Source organism: Phocoena sinus, chromosome 6 (genome assembly GCF_008692025.1).
Source record: "Phocoena sinus isolate mPhoSin1 chromosome 6, mPhoSin1.pri, whole genome shotgun sequence".
NCBI lineage: Eukaryota > Metazoa > Chordata > Mammalia > Artiodactyla > Phocoenidae > Phocoena > Phocoena sinus.
Genome location: NC_045768.1, coordinates 113,800,523 through 113,818,655, shown reverse-complemented (window position 1 = coordinate 113,818,655; position 18,133 = coordinate 113,800,523). Strand labels below are relative to the sequence as shown.

The following is an 18,133-nucleotide window of genomic DNA, read 5'->3' as shown; positions in this document are numbered from 1 at the left end:
AGGACATACAGTTCCTGGTCTCAGCTCCCACCTGAAGCTAAACATCCCCACCAGCTTCCAGGCCCTGGAGAAGCCGCTCTGTTAGACGACAGGGTCTATGTTGTCACGCCTGTGTCTACGTGCCCTGCCCGCCTCCCTAACTGCCCCGTGTACACGTGCGTGTGTGCACACACTTTGCAACGTCCCCTCTGGCTTCCTTCGAACTACCTTAATCTCATTCATGTTTCAATCCTGTCATTCCCAGCAGCCTGGCTGAAGGCTCAGGCCTAAGACCTCGGGATTCTACTCTGTTTCAGGTGGATTTCTTCCTTCTGTGACCCTTGATTACAAAGTATGATGTGTTATTTTTTTAGTAAATTCCTTATTAAATACTCCTGACTCAGTAAAAGTTCCCTGAAAGCAGGGCCATGTGCAATGGTTCTTTTCCATTCCTCTTGTACATGCACCGTTATAGGGGTACAGCCAACTATCAACAAATATTTACTGGTTGAATTTAACTAAATTAGGCTCAGTGTAGTTTTAAGTAACATATTTTTTTTAATATTCTAAATTCATTTAAACAACAATTCTATAGTAACTTTCTACCAAACAGAATACTTCATTAACTTGAACCTCCTTATTATTTACCATGAGGAGTAACAGAGCATTTACTGTCAGTAAGCATCTCTCCAGAGACTTTTGGATAATTTGTATTTGAATCTTATGAAAATGTTTTTCTTTGCTAACTTGATTTTTTGTTGTTGCTTTGGTTTATCTCCCTTAGTTGTTGTGGCTTTTTGTTTGTTTTCTTCCCACCAGGGAAGGTCGAGCTGCCGTCTTCTGGATGTGAGTGTAGATTTTAACATACACCGAGAAGAAGGTTTATAGTGATGAAAAATCTGCAAGTCAAATGAAAGCTAACATGCTGTCACCTTCTGCAAACAGAATGACTGTCATCTGATCAGGCTGCTGGCCAGCCTCTGAATCAAGGCCCACAGCTGACAACATGTCAGTTCATTCAGCTATTTACTTAAAATCAGGGACTTGGAGAAATGATTTAACACAGTTAAGCTGGCCCATTTATGAAGAGCCAGGTGGCCCAAAACTGGGGCTTCCTCAGTGATGATGCCATTATAGGTCATTGCATTCGTTCCAGAGCTACTTTCCTCAGTGCCCAGAAAGGGGACTACCTTTAAATAAAGTGAAGACTATATATTTATACATCTGAAGGTCTTGCTTTCTACTGTCCTCAAACATGGTTTCTCAACCTTGGTGACATTTGGGGCCAGAGAGCTCCTTTCTGCGCAGGCTGTGCCGTGCCCTGCAGGTGCCCCGTGCGTCCCTGGTTTCTGTGCGCTCGAGACCAGTAGCACTCCCACCCCGCATCGTGACAATCAAAAATGTGTCCAGACATTGCCAAATTCCCCTGGGGAGCAAAACTGCCCTCATTTGAGAAGGGTGAAGGAGCTATGCCACACTGAAGGAATTCTGTTTCTGACTGTATTACAGAAAATAATTGTGAGAATTCAGAGGTGACCGCCAAGCTACTGGAATAAATGGCTGGCTTTCAGCACCTCTTCACCAGGTGACCTCAGATGAGTCGCTTAACCTCTCCACCTCTACGGGCTCGACTGCTGAGTGGGGATCGCGACAGCGCACACATCATCAGGGAGCTGTTTAAGGATGTGGCATTAACGTGTGTCACGCATTTAGAAATCTGCGTGTCTGGCATCTCATAAGCATCACATAAACATTGGAGTATTAATAATAGCGCTTTTATTTATATTAAATGCTACATTTTTAATTTTCTGGCAGAAAAATATTGAAAATGGTGTCGCTGAGTCTTCTCACATGTAACTTAAAGCAAATAATTTAAAACCCAGTACATTTATTGGTAGAAACGTACAATTTCACATACATCCATGTGAAGAGTAAGCTAAAATTTTGAAAATTAGAAGGGATTTCGGCAAATACAAATAGGGACCTTTAAAATGCCGGCTGTGTAACAAGCAACTGCAGTGGGAGGAGGAATCTTGGACAGGCTGAAAAACATGGGAAAGGACAAAGCTTCTCTGTTTAGAACTCAGCAACCACTTAACTCAGAGCCCTACCTCGTGACGGGGGCCACATAATTGCCAGGGAAGACCCCTATCTTGCTGGTGTGCATGGACGTGCCCTTGAACCAGCCATCCTGGCAGCGCTCAAACACGAGAAACATCTCCCCCTTCCTCAGCTCCAGCTCGTCCTCTTTCCGGGGGGTGTAGGGATAAATGGCAACATACCTAGAAGAGGAAAAAACAGTTGATTTCAAGCTGAGTAACAGACAGACCACAAGATGCTCCAAACTCTTCTTTGGCACAAAGCCTTGGATGTTTCATCCAAAAGTAAACAGAAAATACAATCCTTTAAGCTGTGAGCAGCCTTGGTCACTGTCCACTGAACTGCCACCTACATAGAAAAGACAGAAGCCTCCTGACTCAGAACTGCACACCTGGTCCTCCCGGTGTGAAGGCGACGATCCCTCCAAACGGTACTCGTGGGTGCGAAGGAATTACTGCAGCTTCCCAGGGTGCAAGCCTGCTGTGGGGCGTCAGGTGCCCACTGGGAAAACTGAGCCCTTCAGATGGCCCTGGTCAGACTTGGGAAGCAGCCCCGGCAGGAACATACGGTCCGAAATCCCGCTGGGAAGCTTGGCACACGGCTGAACCCGAAGGCCGGCCGCACCCGCATCCGTGCGCTCAGCCAAGGAAGACACGGAATTTGCAAGAGTCAAAGGCAAGGCGAGTGCAGATCGCAGAGAGCCCCCGACAGCTCCTCCGTGCGTGGGACTGTGCCCCAACACATGGAGCCCGCAGATCGGCGGGCCACGTGAACCAGGCTCCGAGCGTCTCCTGGGTCAGTCCACACAGGGGAAAAACCGCCAATGCCGAGCTGCATTCGGCCACGGGGAGCCCCTGGACGGAATAATGTCCAGACTTTTCACTGTAGGGGACCTGCAGCTTTTCACGTGCACGCTCTGCTAGGTCTGGCCTCTGCTCAGCCCCTCCCTGTTCCCGAGCATCCTTACGCAGGGGATGAAGGTGGGGACAAAGCCCTGGCAGGAGTGGCAGAGGAAGGCCAGGAAGACCCGTACTCAGCAGGCCAGCTGCCCGGCGGCCCATCCTCAGACCCACTTAGTTTCTGTTTCCTAATGAACGACACGCACGACCAAGCATACGACACCACCCTGGCACCAGCGCTCCCCAGAAAGCCGTTCCCCGCGTCTCTGCTCGGGCTCAGTCCGCGGCCAGAAAGGACACCACACTTACACGCTGGGGCGCGTCTGCGGCCGTGAGTGTGTGGTCTGGTCAGCGGGTCCGGCCACGGGTCTGGAGCCCATCCCGGGAGCAGCAACAGCGCCCATGGGGGTGGCCTCCTGGAGCGGGGGCGGGGGGAGAGGAGGATTCATAGTCTGGAGAGAGAGACAAAAAAGAAGAAACAAATGATTTATGCACATCTTTCACAGCAAAGAGGAGGGAAGAGGAATCAGAAACCCATGAAAAAAGACATCGGTGGAATCCACGCAGAGCAGAAGCAGCTGCCCTGTACAAAAGCCTCCTTGGAAAAGAGTCCTCTTTGTTACCCTTTAAGATCTTAGAGCCACAGCGACCCCCTCCCCAAACAGGTAAGCCATCACACCTGGGAGAAGGGAAAGAAAAAAATGACGCAACTGCGTGTAATTTTAAGATTGATGGCTGCAAACCAGGACCAGGATCCAAACGCCTTTCAAGGGGGCGGCTATAATGTCACCCTGCTTGCTAGGAATTAATTTGTGATTGTTTCTGCAACCCGAAACGTAAAACACCACGGAAAACAATTTAGCTGCACCGTATGGCAAACCATTGCAGCAAAAGAAAATTTCCTTTGATGCCTGGTTTCCCAAAACCACACACAATAGCAAGCCACAATCACTGGGCCATTGTTTTTACTTTTGTTTATTCTCTGCTTAGCTCTGCCAGCTTTTGAAATTTAGGACTATCGAGGCTGGTAATCTTTAACAAGTACACCGTGAGCAGCTGCTGGCTCCTTTATGGGCTCTGCCTACAGGACTCCGTGCCTTTTCAGAATCAATGGAGCAATTGTTACCTTCTGATCTATACACCCCGGATAATTCTTTAGGGTCTGGGTACCGAAACTCCTGGGAAAACAGGCACACAAAGACCTGCCCAAACCCCTACCTCGCCTGCCCTCCCCAAATCTTTGAACCATTCCACGTAAACACCGAATCAAAGGAGAAATACGGAGGCTGAAGACTGCCCCTTGGGAGGTGTGCATGGCGTCTCCACATCAGCTTAAAAGAAGAAAAAAACCCACGGTTTCTAAACATAGGGAACAGCAATTTCTTTCTATTTTTTTGGAAAAAAAATTTAATCTCATCAACGTTTCCTCCATCTGCCTATTAATGTACACAGTTCCAGAAACAAAATCAACTGAGTAGAAAAGGATATCAAATTTCCAGACACACGCTGCAACCATTTCACACATTATATTTAATTTCTCGACCTCAGAGAAGGCTTTTTCCACCCTGCAGCCGCGGCAGGACACCCAGTGCAGGATAAACGCGTTGCAGTCCCAGGGCGGGCGGGGTCGTGGTGACACTCACAGAGCAGGCCGCCCTGCGCCCCGGGGGCAGCTCCGGGGAGACACACACGGGCCTGCAGCCTTTACCACCTTTAACCGGGAGAAGGCCAAGCACTCATGCCCTTGGTCTCAGAGACAAAGTGGAGACAAATCGAGATAATCCTGGTAGAAGACTCAGCGCACGTGACCCAGGCGGGTCCTGGGCAAGGACACTGAACAGAACAGCAGCCGGAGGGCGTGAAATCACTCCCAAGTTGTCTCCTCCAGTCTCCCCAGGCCTCACCTCAGAGCTGCGGAGCCGTGGGGGTCAGGTGACACACGGGACAAAAGGAGCCCAGGCCACCCACCCCTGGAATCACTCAGAGCAGAGCCAAGGGCCCACTCGGCTCTCTGAGTAGAATTCCACTGGCAAACGGAGGAGAGGAAAACTGTCTGCTGTATCTTCACGTCAGTGACACAGAGGCTGTACTAAACTGGCCCTATGCGGAAAGAGACGAGGAAAAAAAAAGGAAAGACAATCTAGGGACCTGATAAAAACACAGGCCACGCTGGTGGTGACAAAATGTAAGAACACATCACCTCTTATAGTTAAACAATGCAGTAAGGGAATGTTTGGTGTAGGTGACTTTTACAAAGAGTGAGTCAGGAGGCATCTGAGATCTGGCACCAGAGGGGAGGGTCTCGAAGATCCCAAAGGTGGTGCTGCAGGCAGAACGCAGCTCTCTCTCTCACGGGTGGTGCTGGTCAAACTGGGCAGACTTCTCCCCATCGCTGGGCTGCGTATCTTTGGAGAAATGTGCACGTGTGTGTGCGCGTTCGTGGGGGGATAAGCACACAGAAAGACTAGCGATTACACTCAGGCTCCCCAGCGTGGCTGCCCCCTGGGGCCGGTCAGATGCCAGGGCCCCAGTGTGTCCAGGACTGGGCCGGCCAGGAGGTCTCGTGGGCCGCTTGGTGAAGACCCCACGCCGAGAGAATTTGGGGACGTGGACGCGCGGGAGCGACCGCGTCCTCCCGTCACCGCACGGCTGGGCGCCGGGGGCCAGGACACACCCTCCTGCCGCAGCAAAGGCACCTGTGGGCTGCTGGGAGCGCAGGACACCTCTGGTCAACGACAGCGTTCAGAAGCCAACACCACGCTTGTCACTGCTGTCACCAGACACTGATCTAAAGCAGCGGGGCTGGGAAGTGCGCCCATGCTGAGCCGCGGGGAGGAGCTGAGGGCCAGGGGAGCGGGGCTGGGCCTCTGGGGTCCAACGCGGGTGACCAGACGTTGGCTGCGCTGTCGCTGAAGCGGGCCTCTGCTTGTGCTTCTGCAGACCCAGACCCTCTCCCACCCTTTCCACGGGGCGATGGTCTGAGGCCAGAATGACAGTCTCTGAATAATACTTTGCTTAAAACCAGGGCTCAGGGGGCAGGGTCTGTGGTGGGAAATGGTCACGTCTGCCCCGCCCAGGTTCTGTCCCCAACCCACTGATCTCTCGGAAGAGATAGCTTTACACCGTGGAGGACGCCTAGGGTTTGGGGTCAGAAACGCAGATCCTAGCTAGCCCCGGCTCGGCCTTTGAGGGCCGCCCTCGGGCTCCCTCCAAGAAAGAAATGTCCTGTATGAGTGACTGGTTCCAGGCCACCGACAGGCCACATCCGCTAGTGGACAGTGAGAGTTCAAGGCCGGACTGTGGCCCCCTCCTCTCTCCCCTCCCTGCACCCAGCCCCGAGGTGCCTGGGGGCCGAGCTCCACAAGGTCCTCACCCTGGGCGAGGGCTGCAGGCCACTGACCAGGAAAGCGCTTTGCCTGGATGGAGCCTGGGGTTCTGACGGTAAAAGGTCCATGTTCTTTCCGACCGTCCTTCACGTGTGTCCTCACGTGTGCCCCTCCCTCTTCTCCAGGGTAGAAAAATGGCCGGTGGCATAGACTTTGGGCATTTCTGGTCCTCTGAGCAGAGACCATTTAATATCCCCCAATCCCGTCATCATTTCTTCCTGAACATCCGACTCCAACGAACCCACTTGCCACCTCTCTCCAGGGTCTTCCTGTGTTGTGAACTCACGCAGGTGCTTGGCCACCGAGGGGACAGCAGGAGGGGCGGCTGGTCATCCCTTCTCAGGGCAACGGTGCCACCAATTCCCACAGCATCACCGCCTGCACACGGCCACATGTGTGCAAATATTTGAGTATTCTGCCTTTTTTAAACAATGAGTAGGAAACAGAAAAATGGAAGCACTGATAACCAGCGATTCAAAAAAAACACTCAGGTGTCAGAATTCAGTAAAATTAAGAAGATGGAAAAGTGAGTTTTTCATCTCATCTGGACACTCCCAGGAACTCAGTCAGTCACTCGTGGGCACAGCTATGAAGAAAAGAAAAAAAATTAGAGTATATTTAAAAATGCCAGAGACAGACGCTTGGAAGATGATGTCGGAAGGGGAGATGTAATTAAGAATTTGGTAGATTAAAGAAACCTCTCTGGGAATGGACTTTCTCTCACCAACTGCCTTTGACATGTGAGGAGACACACCCACACCGTTCACTGACTTTGCAGAAATGACATCCGAGGGGTTCTCAGCAGCAGCAGGTCAGGGAAGCGGCCCTTGCGGCGCCCCGGGAACAGCAGAGGCTCAGGATGGAGGCTGCTGTTAGAACTCACGAGGCTGCAGAGTCAGAAACCGTCTCGCTGTCCTCGTGTCCCCATCACCCAGCTCTGTCCACGGCAGGTAACAGACCCTCAGCGAGGGCTTCACGAACGAGAAAGCGTCCCGTGTGCCTGCCGCCGTCAGGGCAGTCTGATATGGATCAAGGGCCTCAGTTCCTGCGATGCCAGGGTCCTTCTCTGTGGTCGCTATGGAGGTTCTGTCCATATCCTGTCCCCATTCTGGTCGTCAGAACTGCTGCCGATTCCAAACGCTTAACTTCTGCTTCTCACGCTGCCAAGCTGGGCGGTCCCGTCCCTATGTCCAGAATCCTGCCCTGACCCTCCGGACCCTCCCACCACGGGCGACAATGGACTCAGTACGTCTTGGCTATCCTGAGAACATGACATCATTTAATTTTGTTTCTTTAAGTGTACACACACACACGCACACGCTTGTTTTAGTTATGGTTACACACTGTTGGGTGCAATCTGATTTCAACTTGGCCATGGACTGTATCTGGCCTTTTCTGACCTGGCTACCTTGTGACATCTTGTAGCTAAACACCTCTCAGCTGGTCCAGAGGGTCAGGGATCAGTCATCACTTGTTTCACAAGTTCACACTATGCACAGGACACGAGAGCAAGCTCTTCATCCACCTCCCCTCACAGGATTAGCTGGGAAAAAACCCTCCGTGCCATGAACAGTCTGATGTCTGAACGCGATAGATGTAATACCAGTTTTGCTTCTATTATTAGATAGTTAACATTTTAACTGTTACTTGTGAGAGGTACAGGACAATATGCTCATAATTCCACTCTGAATAAAAGATTAAAAAGTCTCAACTTATGAAAAAGGTGCTGGAAATAATGTTCACGTCCTAGTCCAGCAGCGGTGCTTATCACCAAAAATCCACACCGGGAGACTTCCCTGGTGGTCCAGTGGGTAAGACTCCACGCTCCCGATGCAGGGGGCCCGGGTTTGATACCTAGTCGGGGAACTAGATCCTGCATGCACGCCGCAGCTAAGACCCGGTGCAGCCAAAATAGATAAATAAATAATTAAAATAAATAAATAGGGGGCTTCCCTGGTGGCGCAGTGTTTGAGAGCCCGCCTGCCGATGCAGGGGACACGGGTTCGTGCCCCGGTCCGGGAAGATCCCACATGCCGCGGGGCGGCTGGGCCCGTGAGCCATGGCCGCTGAGCCTGCGCGTCCGGAGCCTGTGCTCCGCAACGGGAGAGGCCACAGCAGTGAGAGGCCCCGCGTACCGCAAAAAAAAATAAGTAAATAAAAAATAAAAATAAATAAATAAATAAAATAAAATGCACACCAGGAAAAGCCTGGTTTCCTTCCCACCATGCCGCCTACACTTGCTGTGATCGCACTCGAAGTCTTGGGAAAGGTTTCACATTTTAAACAGGATACTTACCAGGTTGATGGAAGACACAGAGGGTACATGTTACCGAGATTTTTCCACTTAAACCTGACATATTAAATCCAAAGCATTCCTGCCAGCCGACCAGGGACTCTGAGATCTAGACATCTCCCAGGGTGACAGGCAACAGATCTGCTTATAATTAGTTTTCCATTAAATGGAACTGGCACAGATGCAGCATTAATAAACTGTCCTCTTGCTGGACATGCCGGCTCTCTTGTATAATCCTGGGATAAAATGGCTGAATGTAAATTAGTTTTTGTGTGTTCATGCTCTCTCGTGACCTGTCGCATCTGTATGCCCTAGAGTGCGCCCAGCTAAGATCAACTAGTAATTTACTGTATCGTAAAACTGTCGGCCCACAAGGGCTGAAACTCAGACAGCGCTTCGTCTTTTCCGCTAATTTTTCTAAGATAGAAAAGTCAGTCTCTTTTCCCTTAAGAAATGAAATCAGAATTTTTCCATGTGAAGTAGTCATCTGGAGATGGAAATTCCAACAGGTTGTGAATGTCCTGGGGTGGGAAGAAGAAAGGGAGGGAGGGAGGGAGGGAGGGAGGGAGGAAAGGGTCTTCTCTGGGGATGAGAGGAAAGTCGGCTTTCAACTATTCATAAAATGCATCAAGACAAAATAAATATAACGTAAGAAAACGAGGCAAAGGGTGAATGAGGGGGATAGGACCAGATGGAGTCAACAACCTGACTAACGTGCAGTGAGGCCCTTGCTGGGGGGTGAGGGGAGGTGCAAAGCTGTCTCTAAGCAGCTGAGAAGAGAGAAACAGAATTGGCAACATGTATAAAGTCCACAACCTGAAAACAAACCAGCGCGGAGAAGCCTCCCTATTCCCGGTACAGACAGTGGAGAAAACCCCAGCAGTGAGCCTGACCGACCCCGGGGCTCTGAGGAAACCAGCAAGCATGCTGCACCCGCCGTGGCCCCCAACAGAGGTGGATGGTCTTTCACGGTCACCTCCCTGAGTTCCAGGCAGTGCCGCCTCCGCGAAGCAGATATACGACTCTCACATTATACGCGAGGACCAGAGGCTCAGAGAGGCTGAGTGACCTCACGGCCGTATCACAAAGGAGAGGCTGGGCTGGACCCCCATCACCGACCACACTGTTTCCTCTGAGAGCAGCACAACTGGGAGAGATTCTGTAAAGCAAGCTAAGGGCTGGGGTCCACTGGGGAGAAGGATTTAGTGATCTTTTCTATCCTTATTCAACTCAGCACTGGAAGAAACGGTCTGAAAGTGTAGCGAGGCAGCGGCCCGGACGAGAGAGGCTGGTTCCTAGCAGTTCCCCTGCAGGTTGAGGAAACATGGATTTAAGCCATTGTGCCGCTGCTTCCCGAGGTTGAATTTCTTGTTTCTTCCTTTTCAGTTTTCTCCCCACAGAGTTCTTCTTCATATCAGCTTCCCTCGACTGCCCTCACTCTTCCTGTTCATTTCCCCGTTAGGCTGTCTGAAAGCACTCAGCGGTTTTGTTCAGACTGTCTGCAGGCTGAGGGGCTTTCTGGAGAATCACACATCTGATAACCTCCAGGGAGGCCAGTCACACAGACCAACAGAAGACCAGGAACCCAGAAGGGGAACTGTCATCGGAGACAGGAATCCGCGCGTCGCGTGACCCGAGGCAAACCACACGGCCTCTAGGATCCCAGCTCCCTCAGTACTTCGATAAATACGCCTGGTCTAGAAACCCAAAAGAAGCAAAGGTTAAGCCTTCAGAAAATCAGGCTGACCTTTAATGAAAATTAAAAGTTCTCCCCGGAGCTCTTCCTGTAGCCTCAGGCCACCGACCCTTGCCATTAAAATAAAGTGCTGGCTATCGGCCTGAGACTTTGTGATTTTTTGCTAAAATGAACAGACAGAGGATGAGAGATGGAGACCCCACCCTCACCAAGCGTCATGGTGAGCTGTGGTGTCAGGAGGGCGGCAGCCAGCCCACAGGGCTGCGCACCTGTAAGCGGCAGGCACGGGGGTCCGGTGGGAGGCGGTGGTCCACACTCACCGAAAGGGCGGCCGGGTAGGGGGCCTCTGGCGGGACCGTGCACGAGGGGCCGGTGGTCACTGGGCTGCTCGGGGGCGGGGTCACAATCAACCCGGTGGTACTTATGTGGACCTGCCAAAGAAAAAAGAGTGAATAAAAGAGGACGCACGCACAACAGATGAGACCAGCTAAGCCCCGGGCACTGAGTCACAGCTAAACATTCAAGAATCCCCTTCAGGTTATCCAGCCCAAACGTAGTGAGGCCCTATGTTAGATGCCAGGGAGCCGCTTGACAAACACTGGTCACGACAACATTTCACGTACAGGATCCACGGCTGCTGGCCTTCCCGACAGCCGCTGCCTCACGTGAGTGCTGCTGGGACCTGCCTGGCCTGCAACTAGCCCATTGACACCTTCCCAAGGATCCTGTTCCGGTGGGTTGTCCTGAATGCTCACCAGTGCACCAACTCGTGAAATCTACACGACACGCTTAAGGGATCGTGCCACCTTCAGGATCATTTCCCGTGACTTGTACCCTTCCGTGGGGATGCGTAATTAAAATGCAGCTGCCCGGACCGCCGATCGCAGGCAACTGTTTACAAAACCTTTCAGGGGACAGGGTCAAGCCAAACTAGCTGTTTTCTAAGGTGCCTTATCGGGACTTCCCCGGCGGTCCAGTGGTTAAGATTTTGCCTTCCAATGCAGGGGGTGCGGGTTCGATCCCCGGCCAGGGAGCTAGGATCTCACGAGCCTCGGGTCCAAAAAACCAAAAACATAAAAAGCAGAAGCAATATTGTAACAAATTCAATAAAGGCAAAAAAAAAAAAAAAAAAAAAAAGAAGGTGCACATCAAAAAAAAAAGTCTTTAAAGAAAAAAAAAAAAGAATGGGTGTGTCATCCATGACACTACCGAAGATTAACTGACTAGAAAGAAAGTTATTCAGATCATTTCATCGCAGGTGTTCGGCTACCTGACCAGTTTCGCTCCCGATGCACCCTGGGTGTGACTACAGACCGCGGGCGTGGGTCCCTGCACAAACGGGAAGTCTTTCCTCCACTATTAAAGGAATGTGGCTGGCTGCTACCTCGTCTCCCCAGGAAACGATGTTCCACCAAAACTGCTGGGCGTTTTGTAACAAAAACTTAACCCCAAACCTAGTTTCCTCAATCCCAATAATTAGGAAAAAGATTATCAGGACAAAGAGAGGCTTAGAGATCAGTTCCCAGACGGCCTGAAGGACTTTCATTTCCTCCCAGGCAAGGACAACCAGCATGCTAGCACACAGCTGATTTTCACAGGTCAAGTCTGAGCTACGTGGAATCCACATTCTTGTAAAGCTACACCTGTACCTGGCAGCTCATACATTGACTGAACCTAAGCAGAGCCAAGGGGCACCTCCACAAAGGCTCCCCGCCAAACCTCAGTTTCGGTCTCTCCTGTGAACCAAAGTCTATTTCCATTCAATTTCTAATGAGACGCCCATGGATTTTTCATCCTAGGATAAAACCTAGCGGCCTCTAACTATCCTATTCAAGAAACCCGTTTGTGTACGTACTCTGAGGACAAGTACGTACTCTGATGCAAGTTGGCATCACAGGAAACACAAGTCTTTCTTCGAAGATAAATGAGGCTCCGTTCAAAGTGCACGCTGTTACCTAGGAACCTTCGGGGTGGGAAAAACTTGCCAAAACTCAGCTTCCAGGGCCTGACCCTACAAGCCGCGGAGGAAGTCCTCACTAGTGTCTGACGTCTCGCCAAGAGCCCCAGACCGGGAGGCAGGGTGATGAGCTCGAACGAGCCCGTGAACTTGGACAGTCACGTTGTGAGGGCGTGGGGTAGACCACAGGCCGCCTGGGGTCTCTGCCCGCACGGCCCTGGACGTGGAGGACCCTGCAGGCCCCAGTTCCACGCGGGTAAAGGAAGAGACAGAGTCACCAAAGGATGACTAAAGGCAGAAGCAAGCGGCAGGAGTGACCAGGCCGAGCGGGGCAGGTCTCCAGAACGAATGCCCTGAGCAGGGAGGGCAGCCTGGCTTTCCACTGTGCTCACTCCTTCCCGTGGGGCTGCACACTGGCTCGGCTTCCTCCCCGGGAAAGGGCTACGTGGAGAGCGGGGGAAGCAAAGAGGAAGGAGTGGGTGGACCTTCTTGCTTCCCCTGAAGCTGCTGGCAACACAAAAATGCTACAAAGCACTGAACATCACGAATCACTCCTGCAGCTGGCAGCGGGCACAGACATCGAGGGCGCGGCCAGGAGAGCAGACAGACGGCTAGCTGCTTGTGACACCACGTGCTTTACAGACGCCCATCGCAGACATCTGTGCACACCTGCGCTGGGGACCTGCCTGACAGCACAGCCTACAAACCACCTTCCAGTTCTCACATGTGACGGTGCCAGAGTCACCGATACGATAACAATCAAGCTGTCTGCTCCCTTCTGTCCTGCAGGATTTCGACGTGACAGTGCGATCTCTAAGCGCCATCCGGAAACACGAGGACGAGCCCGGACAGGGGAGCTGAACCGGAGGCGACACCACAGTGGCCTGACCACCTCCGCGTGGCTTTCGTTCGGGTGCGAGAGGATGAATGGTCACTGCTGCAGGCCCCGTGCTTTGGATTTTCTTATCAAAGCAACCAAACCGCGTGAAGCAAAAGCAAGGACGACACGAGGCCCAAAGCAGGAGACACATCCAGCCTAGGGCCCGTCACATCTGCAGCAGGTCCGCCCTGGGTTGGGCTGGGCTGGGCTGGTCCTGTTTAACCGTGGCCCGTAGTGCCCGGGGATGGGCCCAGGACCCGGGGCCGGGCGTACGTGCCGGAGCCGAGGCTGGAGAACCCAGGCAGCGCTGCAAACCTCTCTCATCTCTTCTAGAAATAACTTCTCCCTGAGGCAACATGTTAGCACTGAGAACAGAACCTGTTAGAACACGGGGAGGCTGTCTTCATGGAAACAGAGAGGAGCCCGTTTCCTCAGCTACTGCACCCAAGACACAAACAGCCCCGCCCTCCCGTGCCCACGCCCAGCACCATGCCCGACACCGGGGTCTCTGGGACAGACACTGGGTGACCCGCCTTCCCCTCCACCTTCTCCACGGCCACAGACGGCTGTCCACACCTCCAAGTCTGTGCCCTGCTGAGCCGCCCCGAGTCCCAGCAGAGGCTCACCTTTTATTTCAAGAAAACGTCACTGTGAATGCTGCTAAGGTCACAAAATGAAAAACAGTCCTGCGACCCGATTTTCCATAGGGAAGAGCCCCCGTCACCAGCCCCTCCGTCAGAGCCTCCCTCAGAGAGGGACCTGCAGCTTTGACCCCTCCAGGGGTCACCCCCTTCGTACTCCTTGCTCAGACCTGGAACGGGTCTATTTCCACAGGCTTGACCCCTTCCTGGTTCTCCTCTATACACTGTCCAAGTGACTCACTCACTCAACACGTGTTTATGCTGCTTACCGCCTGTCTGACGCTTGGGAACAGCAGTGAACACACGAAGCCCTCTGCCCTCTGCCCTCTTCCGTGTGTGTGCGTGTCCATGTCCTACTTCCCCTGCAGGGTCACGTGCCACGGCCTCACCACCTAAAATAATGCCGCTGGGCCACAATCCCATTTAGAAACTACGAGATCCAGTGTGGACCTGCAGGACGGGGTCAAGTGGCATTTCGATAACCTTGGTAAGGAATGCCAAACGCTGCACTGCACATTTTTATTCCGTGGTCCAGAACGGGCATGCATCAACCTGTGTAGTATATGTTTGTTTTTACAAAGCACAGTGGAATGTATATAAAACCTGCATGAATTTTAAGATGAAACACAAGACTTGAAAGCAGTGGCTCCTGCTGCGGCAGGCTGCTCAGGACCCGGCTCTCTGGCCTCTGGTGGTAGAGGACACAGCTGTCCTCTGCCTGGGTAACTGCACCTGCCTGTGAGCTGGGTGGCCCCCCGGCCCGGGGCTCAGTCTGCCCACAACTAGGGTCTGACGCACAGAAGCCTATGTCTTCTCCATCCTGGGTCCACGGTGCGTGCACGGCGCCCAGAGCATCTGTAAGAAGGCACTCGAGACCTGTTTGCCAGATGAATTACCAACGCTCCCAATCATCATGTGTATTTTTATTAACACAAGAATAACATGTAGCTATGTCTTAAGGCCATGCAAAGTCTTGATGGACTAACGAGTTAAAAAAATAGGGGGCTTCCCTGGTGGCGCAGTGGTTGAGAGTCCGCCTGCCGATGCAGGGGACGCGGGTTCGTGCCCCGGTCCGGGAAGATCCCACATGCCGCGGAGCGGCTGGGCCCGTGAGCCATGGCCGCTGAGCCTGCGCGTCTGGAGCCTGTGCTCCGCAGAGGGAGGGGCCGCAACAGTGAGAGGCCTGCGTACCGCAAAAAAAAAAAAAAAAAAAAAAAAAAAACGCTAGGCCAACTTCTAGTTTAAACTCAGTGTTTCTTCCCGTCCTTTCCCTGTAACCCTGCCTGGAAGCCTAAACACCACGGTAAGTGACACAGACGCAGGCGGCCGCACACTCCACACTGTGGCCACGGCACCTCCAGTTTGGGTGGAGATGAGGTTTCAGGGGGCGAGAAGGCTCCGTCCCGCTGAATGGGGGCCTGGTGGGGAAAGCACTCAGCGTGACTGGAGTCATCTTGTAATTGCCGCTCTGCCCTTTGGAGGTGACTGAGCCGACCTGGGGATGTCCAGGCTGGTCCCCCCCGCCCCCGCCATTTCCACCCACAAATGCAGAGGGCTTTGCCCTGGGAGAGCTGCTGTCCCCCGAAGGCTGACACCACGGTGGCCCCGGGGCAGGGCAGTGCAGGTACCTGGGAGGGGGCGCTGCACGAGAGACCGGCCAGCTCGCCGATGCGCGCGGCGGCCGTGGGGTTGCTGGAGCTGATAAGGACCGGGGGGCTGATCTCCACGGAGTGGCGCTGCTGGGTGGCCTGCGACGCCCTGCCGGCCGTGGTCAGGGAGGTGAACGAGTGCCGCTTCTTCGTGTTCTTCTTGGCTTCGGGCTGCCTGGGGGCCGCGCTGCTCGGGGCAGCGGCCGGGGCGCCCTCCGCAGCGCCAACGCCCCCCGCGGGAGGCTGGTCCCACTCGATCAGCTGCTTGGCCGCCGAGTTAAACTGCAAACCAGCAGAGGACATGAGAAGGTCAGATGACAGGGATTCTCGACACCCTTGTATCTAAAGCTTTCAAGTTTGCGGGTGCAAGTACACCTTTCCTCCCACGTGAGATGTCTTTTCTCTCGATACGAGGACCGCACTGTAGGTACATCACAGAGAGATGCCAAACCGAGGACACACAATTCCAATGCAACACCAGCAAGATTAAGAACATTTTTCTCCCCCAAGAATCTTCAGAATGTCTAACGTTAAACGTTGCCAGTTAACAATGAAGATTTATTTCGGCCCCTGAGGAAATGCAGGGAACAGTGGGGAGCAGGGTGTGTGGTCTCAGGGCAGCCTCTACTGCTTGGTAACAGCTGGGCTCCGTTGCCGGCGGTGACTGCGGGCAGGGCCGCCACCATGAACCTGGCACACTTCCACGGGAATTACCACCCCCTACCTCCCTGTCCTGTGCGGGGGCCCTCATAGAAGTGTCGGCAGAAACTCCTGATTACTTTTACTTTTGAAAATCACGTGCCCGTGATTTTCCTGAGCTTAAATTTTGAATCATAACACGTTGAGACCTGAAATCCAAGTCCTGCTGCCAAGTGAAATTGGCCTGTTTGAAAAGTTGTCTGAGTGTAAAGTTGGGGCCCGACAGTTTGTCAAAAGCTGCCCACGGCGTTGGGAACGCCAGCAAGAAAGAACACAGGGTGTTTCTGTTCCCTGAGGTCAAATGCAACATTTCTAGAAAGCTTGCACGACAAGCAGCCGCATATGTACTTACCCAGACAGTACAGTAACAGGAAAGATCGGGCATAGTTTAACCTCTTAACAACCATGAAGATGAAAAACAATAAGCTCCTCAAAGAGAACTGGGGAAACAGTAAGGATGGTGGGGATTTTCCCATCCCAGCACTTTGCACATGCCTCTTTCATCAAATGCTCTTTTCGCACCTAACTGGTTTAGAACTGTGCCTCCCCAGCCGTGGATGAGGACGTCCTCCCAGAAGGATGGAAATCCTGTCGCGATACTGAAAGATGTGAACTTGCTCTGGCACCAGTGGCTCAGGATTGGTGACTGAGCTCTGAAGCCAGTGCTTCCAGATGAAAACCGACTCAGAGGGTTCCTGGGGCCCCGCCGTCACGTGGCCTGACAGCTTTTCTATCACAAGCCTACCCCTCCTTCAGACCGCAGAGGTTCTATCCACGTAAAAACTTTCAAGACTCGCAGGCAGTAACACCCCAGTAATGCCAGGCGATGCCCGAGTGCCAGGGGGAGGGGATCATGACTCCAGCGGGTGTTAGGGACGAAGGGTGGGCTGCTGGGAAGGGGCGGCATCTGGCCCGGAGACCCCGTGTTCACAATGCTGCCTTGGTCCCAGACCTCGGGACAGAGCGGCAGACTGTGTGGGGCGAGGGTCCTTGTTCCTGCACAGGCTGGGGACGAGGGTCTGAAATTGGAGCAGACAGACCAGTCCCTTCATTGCCCTCACCCCAAACCCACCACCCAGTGAGACGGAAGAGCAGGACTGCGATGCCACAGCTCAGGGGTCTGGGCATGCCTCCTTCCAGGGTGAGCTCACCTTGACGGGAAAGCAAGGACCCGACGGCTTTTCACGGAATTTCAAGGAACTTGTATGAGCTCCAGTGTGGCTTTCTTTCCACGACCTTCTCTAGCCACAACACCCAAGTTCACTGTCCACCCACAAAACAAATTTGTGCCCTAAAACACCTTCCTCCCGGCCCTGGGTGAGAACCAGCTGGTAAGACTCAGGGTGGACACCAGGTAATTCAGTAGCTGGGGCACAAAGCAGGGAGCCGCAGGGTTTGCCGACCTTAAAACTGTAAATGTCCCTTTTTGGGACACCCTGAAATTTAGAAGGAGTTAGTCTTTGAAAAGTATCGGAAGCATAAATAAACACAAGGAAGGAAATAATACTGACATAATAATAGTAATAACAACAGTCATAACAAGGCAATTTAAGAAACATCAAGATATTTTCTGTGTGCAGCTGGCCTCTTTGCTAAAGAGAATACAGTCTTTTTAAAATACAGTACTTAGGGCTTCCCTGGTGGCACAGTGGTTGAGAGTCTGCCTGCTGATGCAGGGGACGCGGGTTCGAGCCCCGGTCCGGGAAGATCCCACATGCCACAGAGCGGCTGGGCCCGTGAGCCATGGCCGCTGAGCCTGTGCATCCGGAGCCTGTGCTCCGCAATGGGAGAGGCCACAGCGGTGAGAGGCCCGCGTACCGCAAAAAAAAACAAAAACAAAACACAGTACTTAGATTTTTCTAAAAGAGAGCAAAAAAATTTAATGAGAGCTAAGTTGAATAGTCACTGTTTTATATAAAGCTTTGCAGAGGAATAGGCCTCTAGGTTCTGAGCA

The 18,133-nt window shown here is 52.7% G+C and overlaps 1 protein-coding gene across 3 annotated transcripts in view; it reads right to left on the bottom strand.

Moving 5' to 3' along the window:
* Window positions 1–18,133, bottom strand: part of SH3RF1 (SH3 domain containing ring finger 1) — a 158,948-nt gene that overhangs the window by 21,518 nt on the left and 119,297 nt on the right. For all 3 annotated transcript variants that reach the window (XM_032634525.1, XM_032634527.1, XM_032634526.1), the window contains 4 exons: window positions 15,460–15,762; window positions 10,674–10,784; window positions 3,288–3,430; window positions 2,091–2,261 (listed from right to left, as the gene is read on the bottom strand). In XM_032634525.1, coding sequence (XP_032490416.1) covers window positions 2,091–2,261; window positions 3,288–3,430; window positions 10,674–10,784; window positions 15,460–15,762 — 728 coding nt within the window. The remainder of the gene's footprint in view (window positions 1–2,090; window positions 2,262–3,287; window positions 3,431–10,673; window positions 10,785–15,459; window positions 15,763–18,133) is intronic.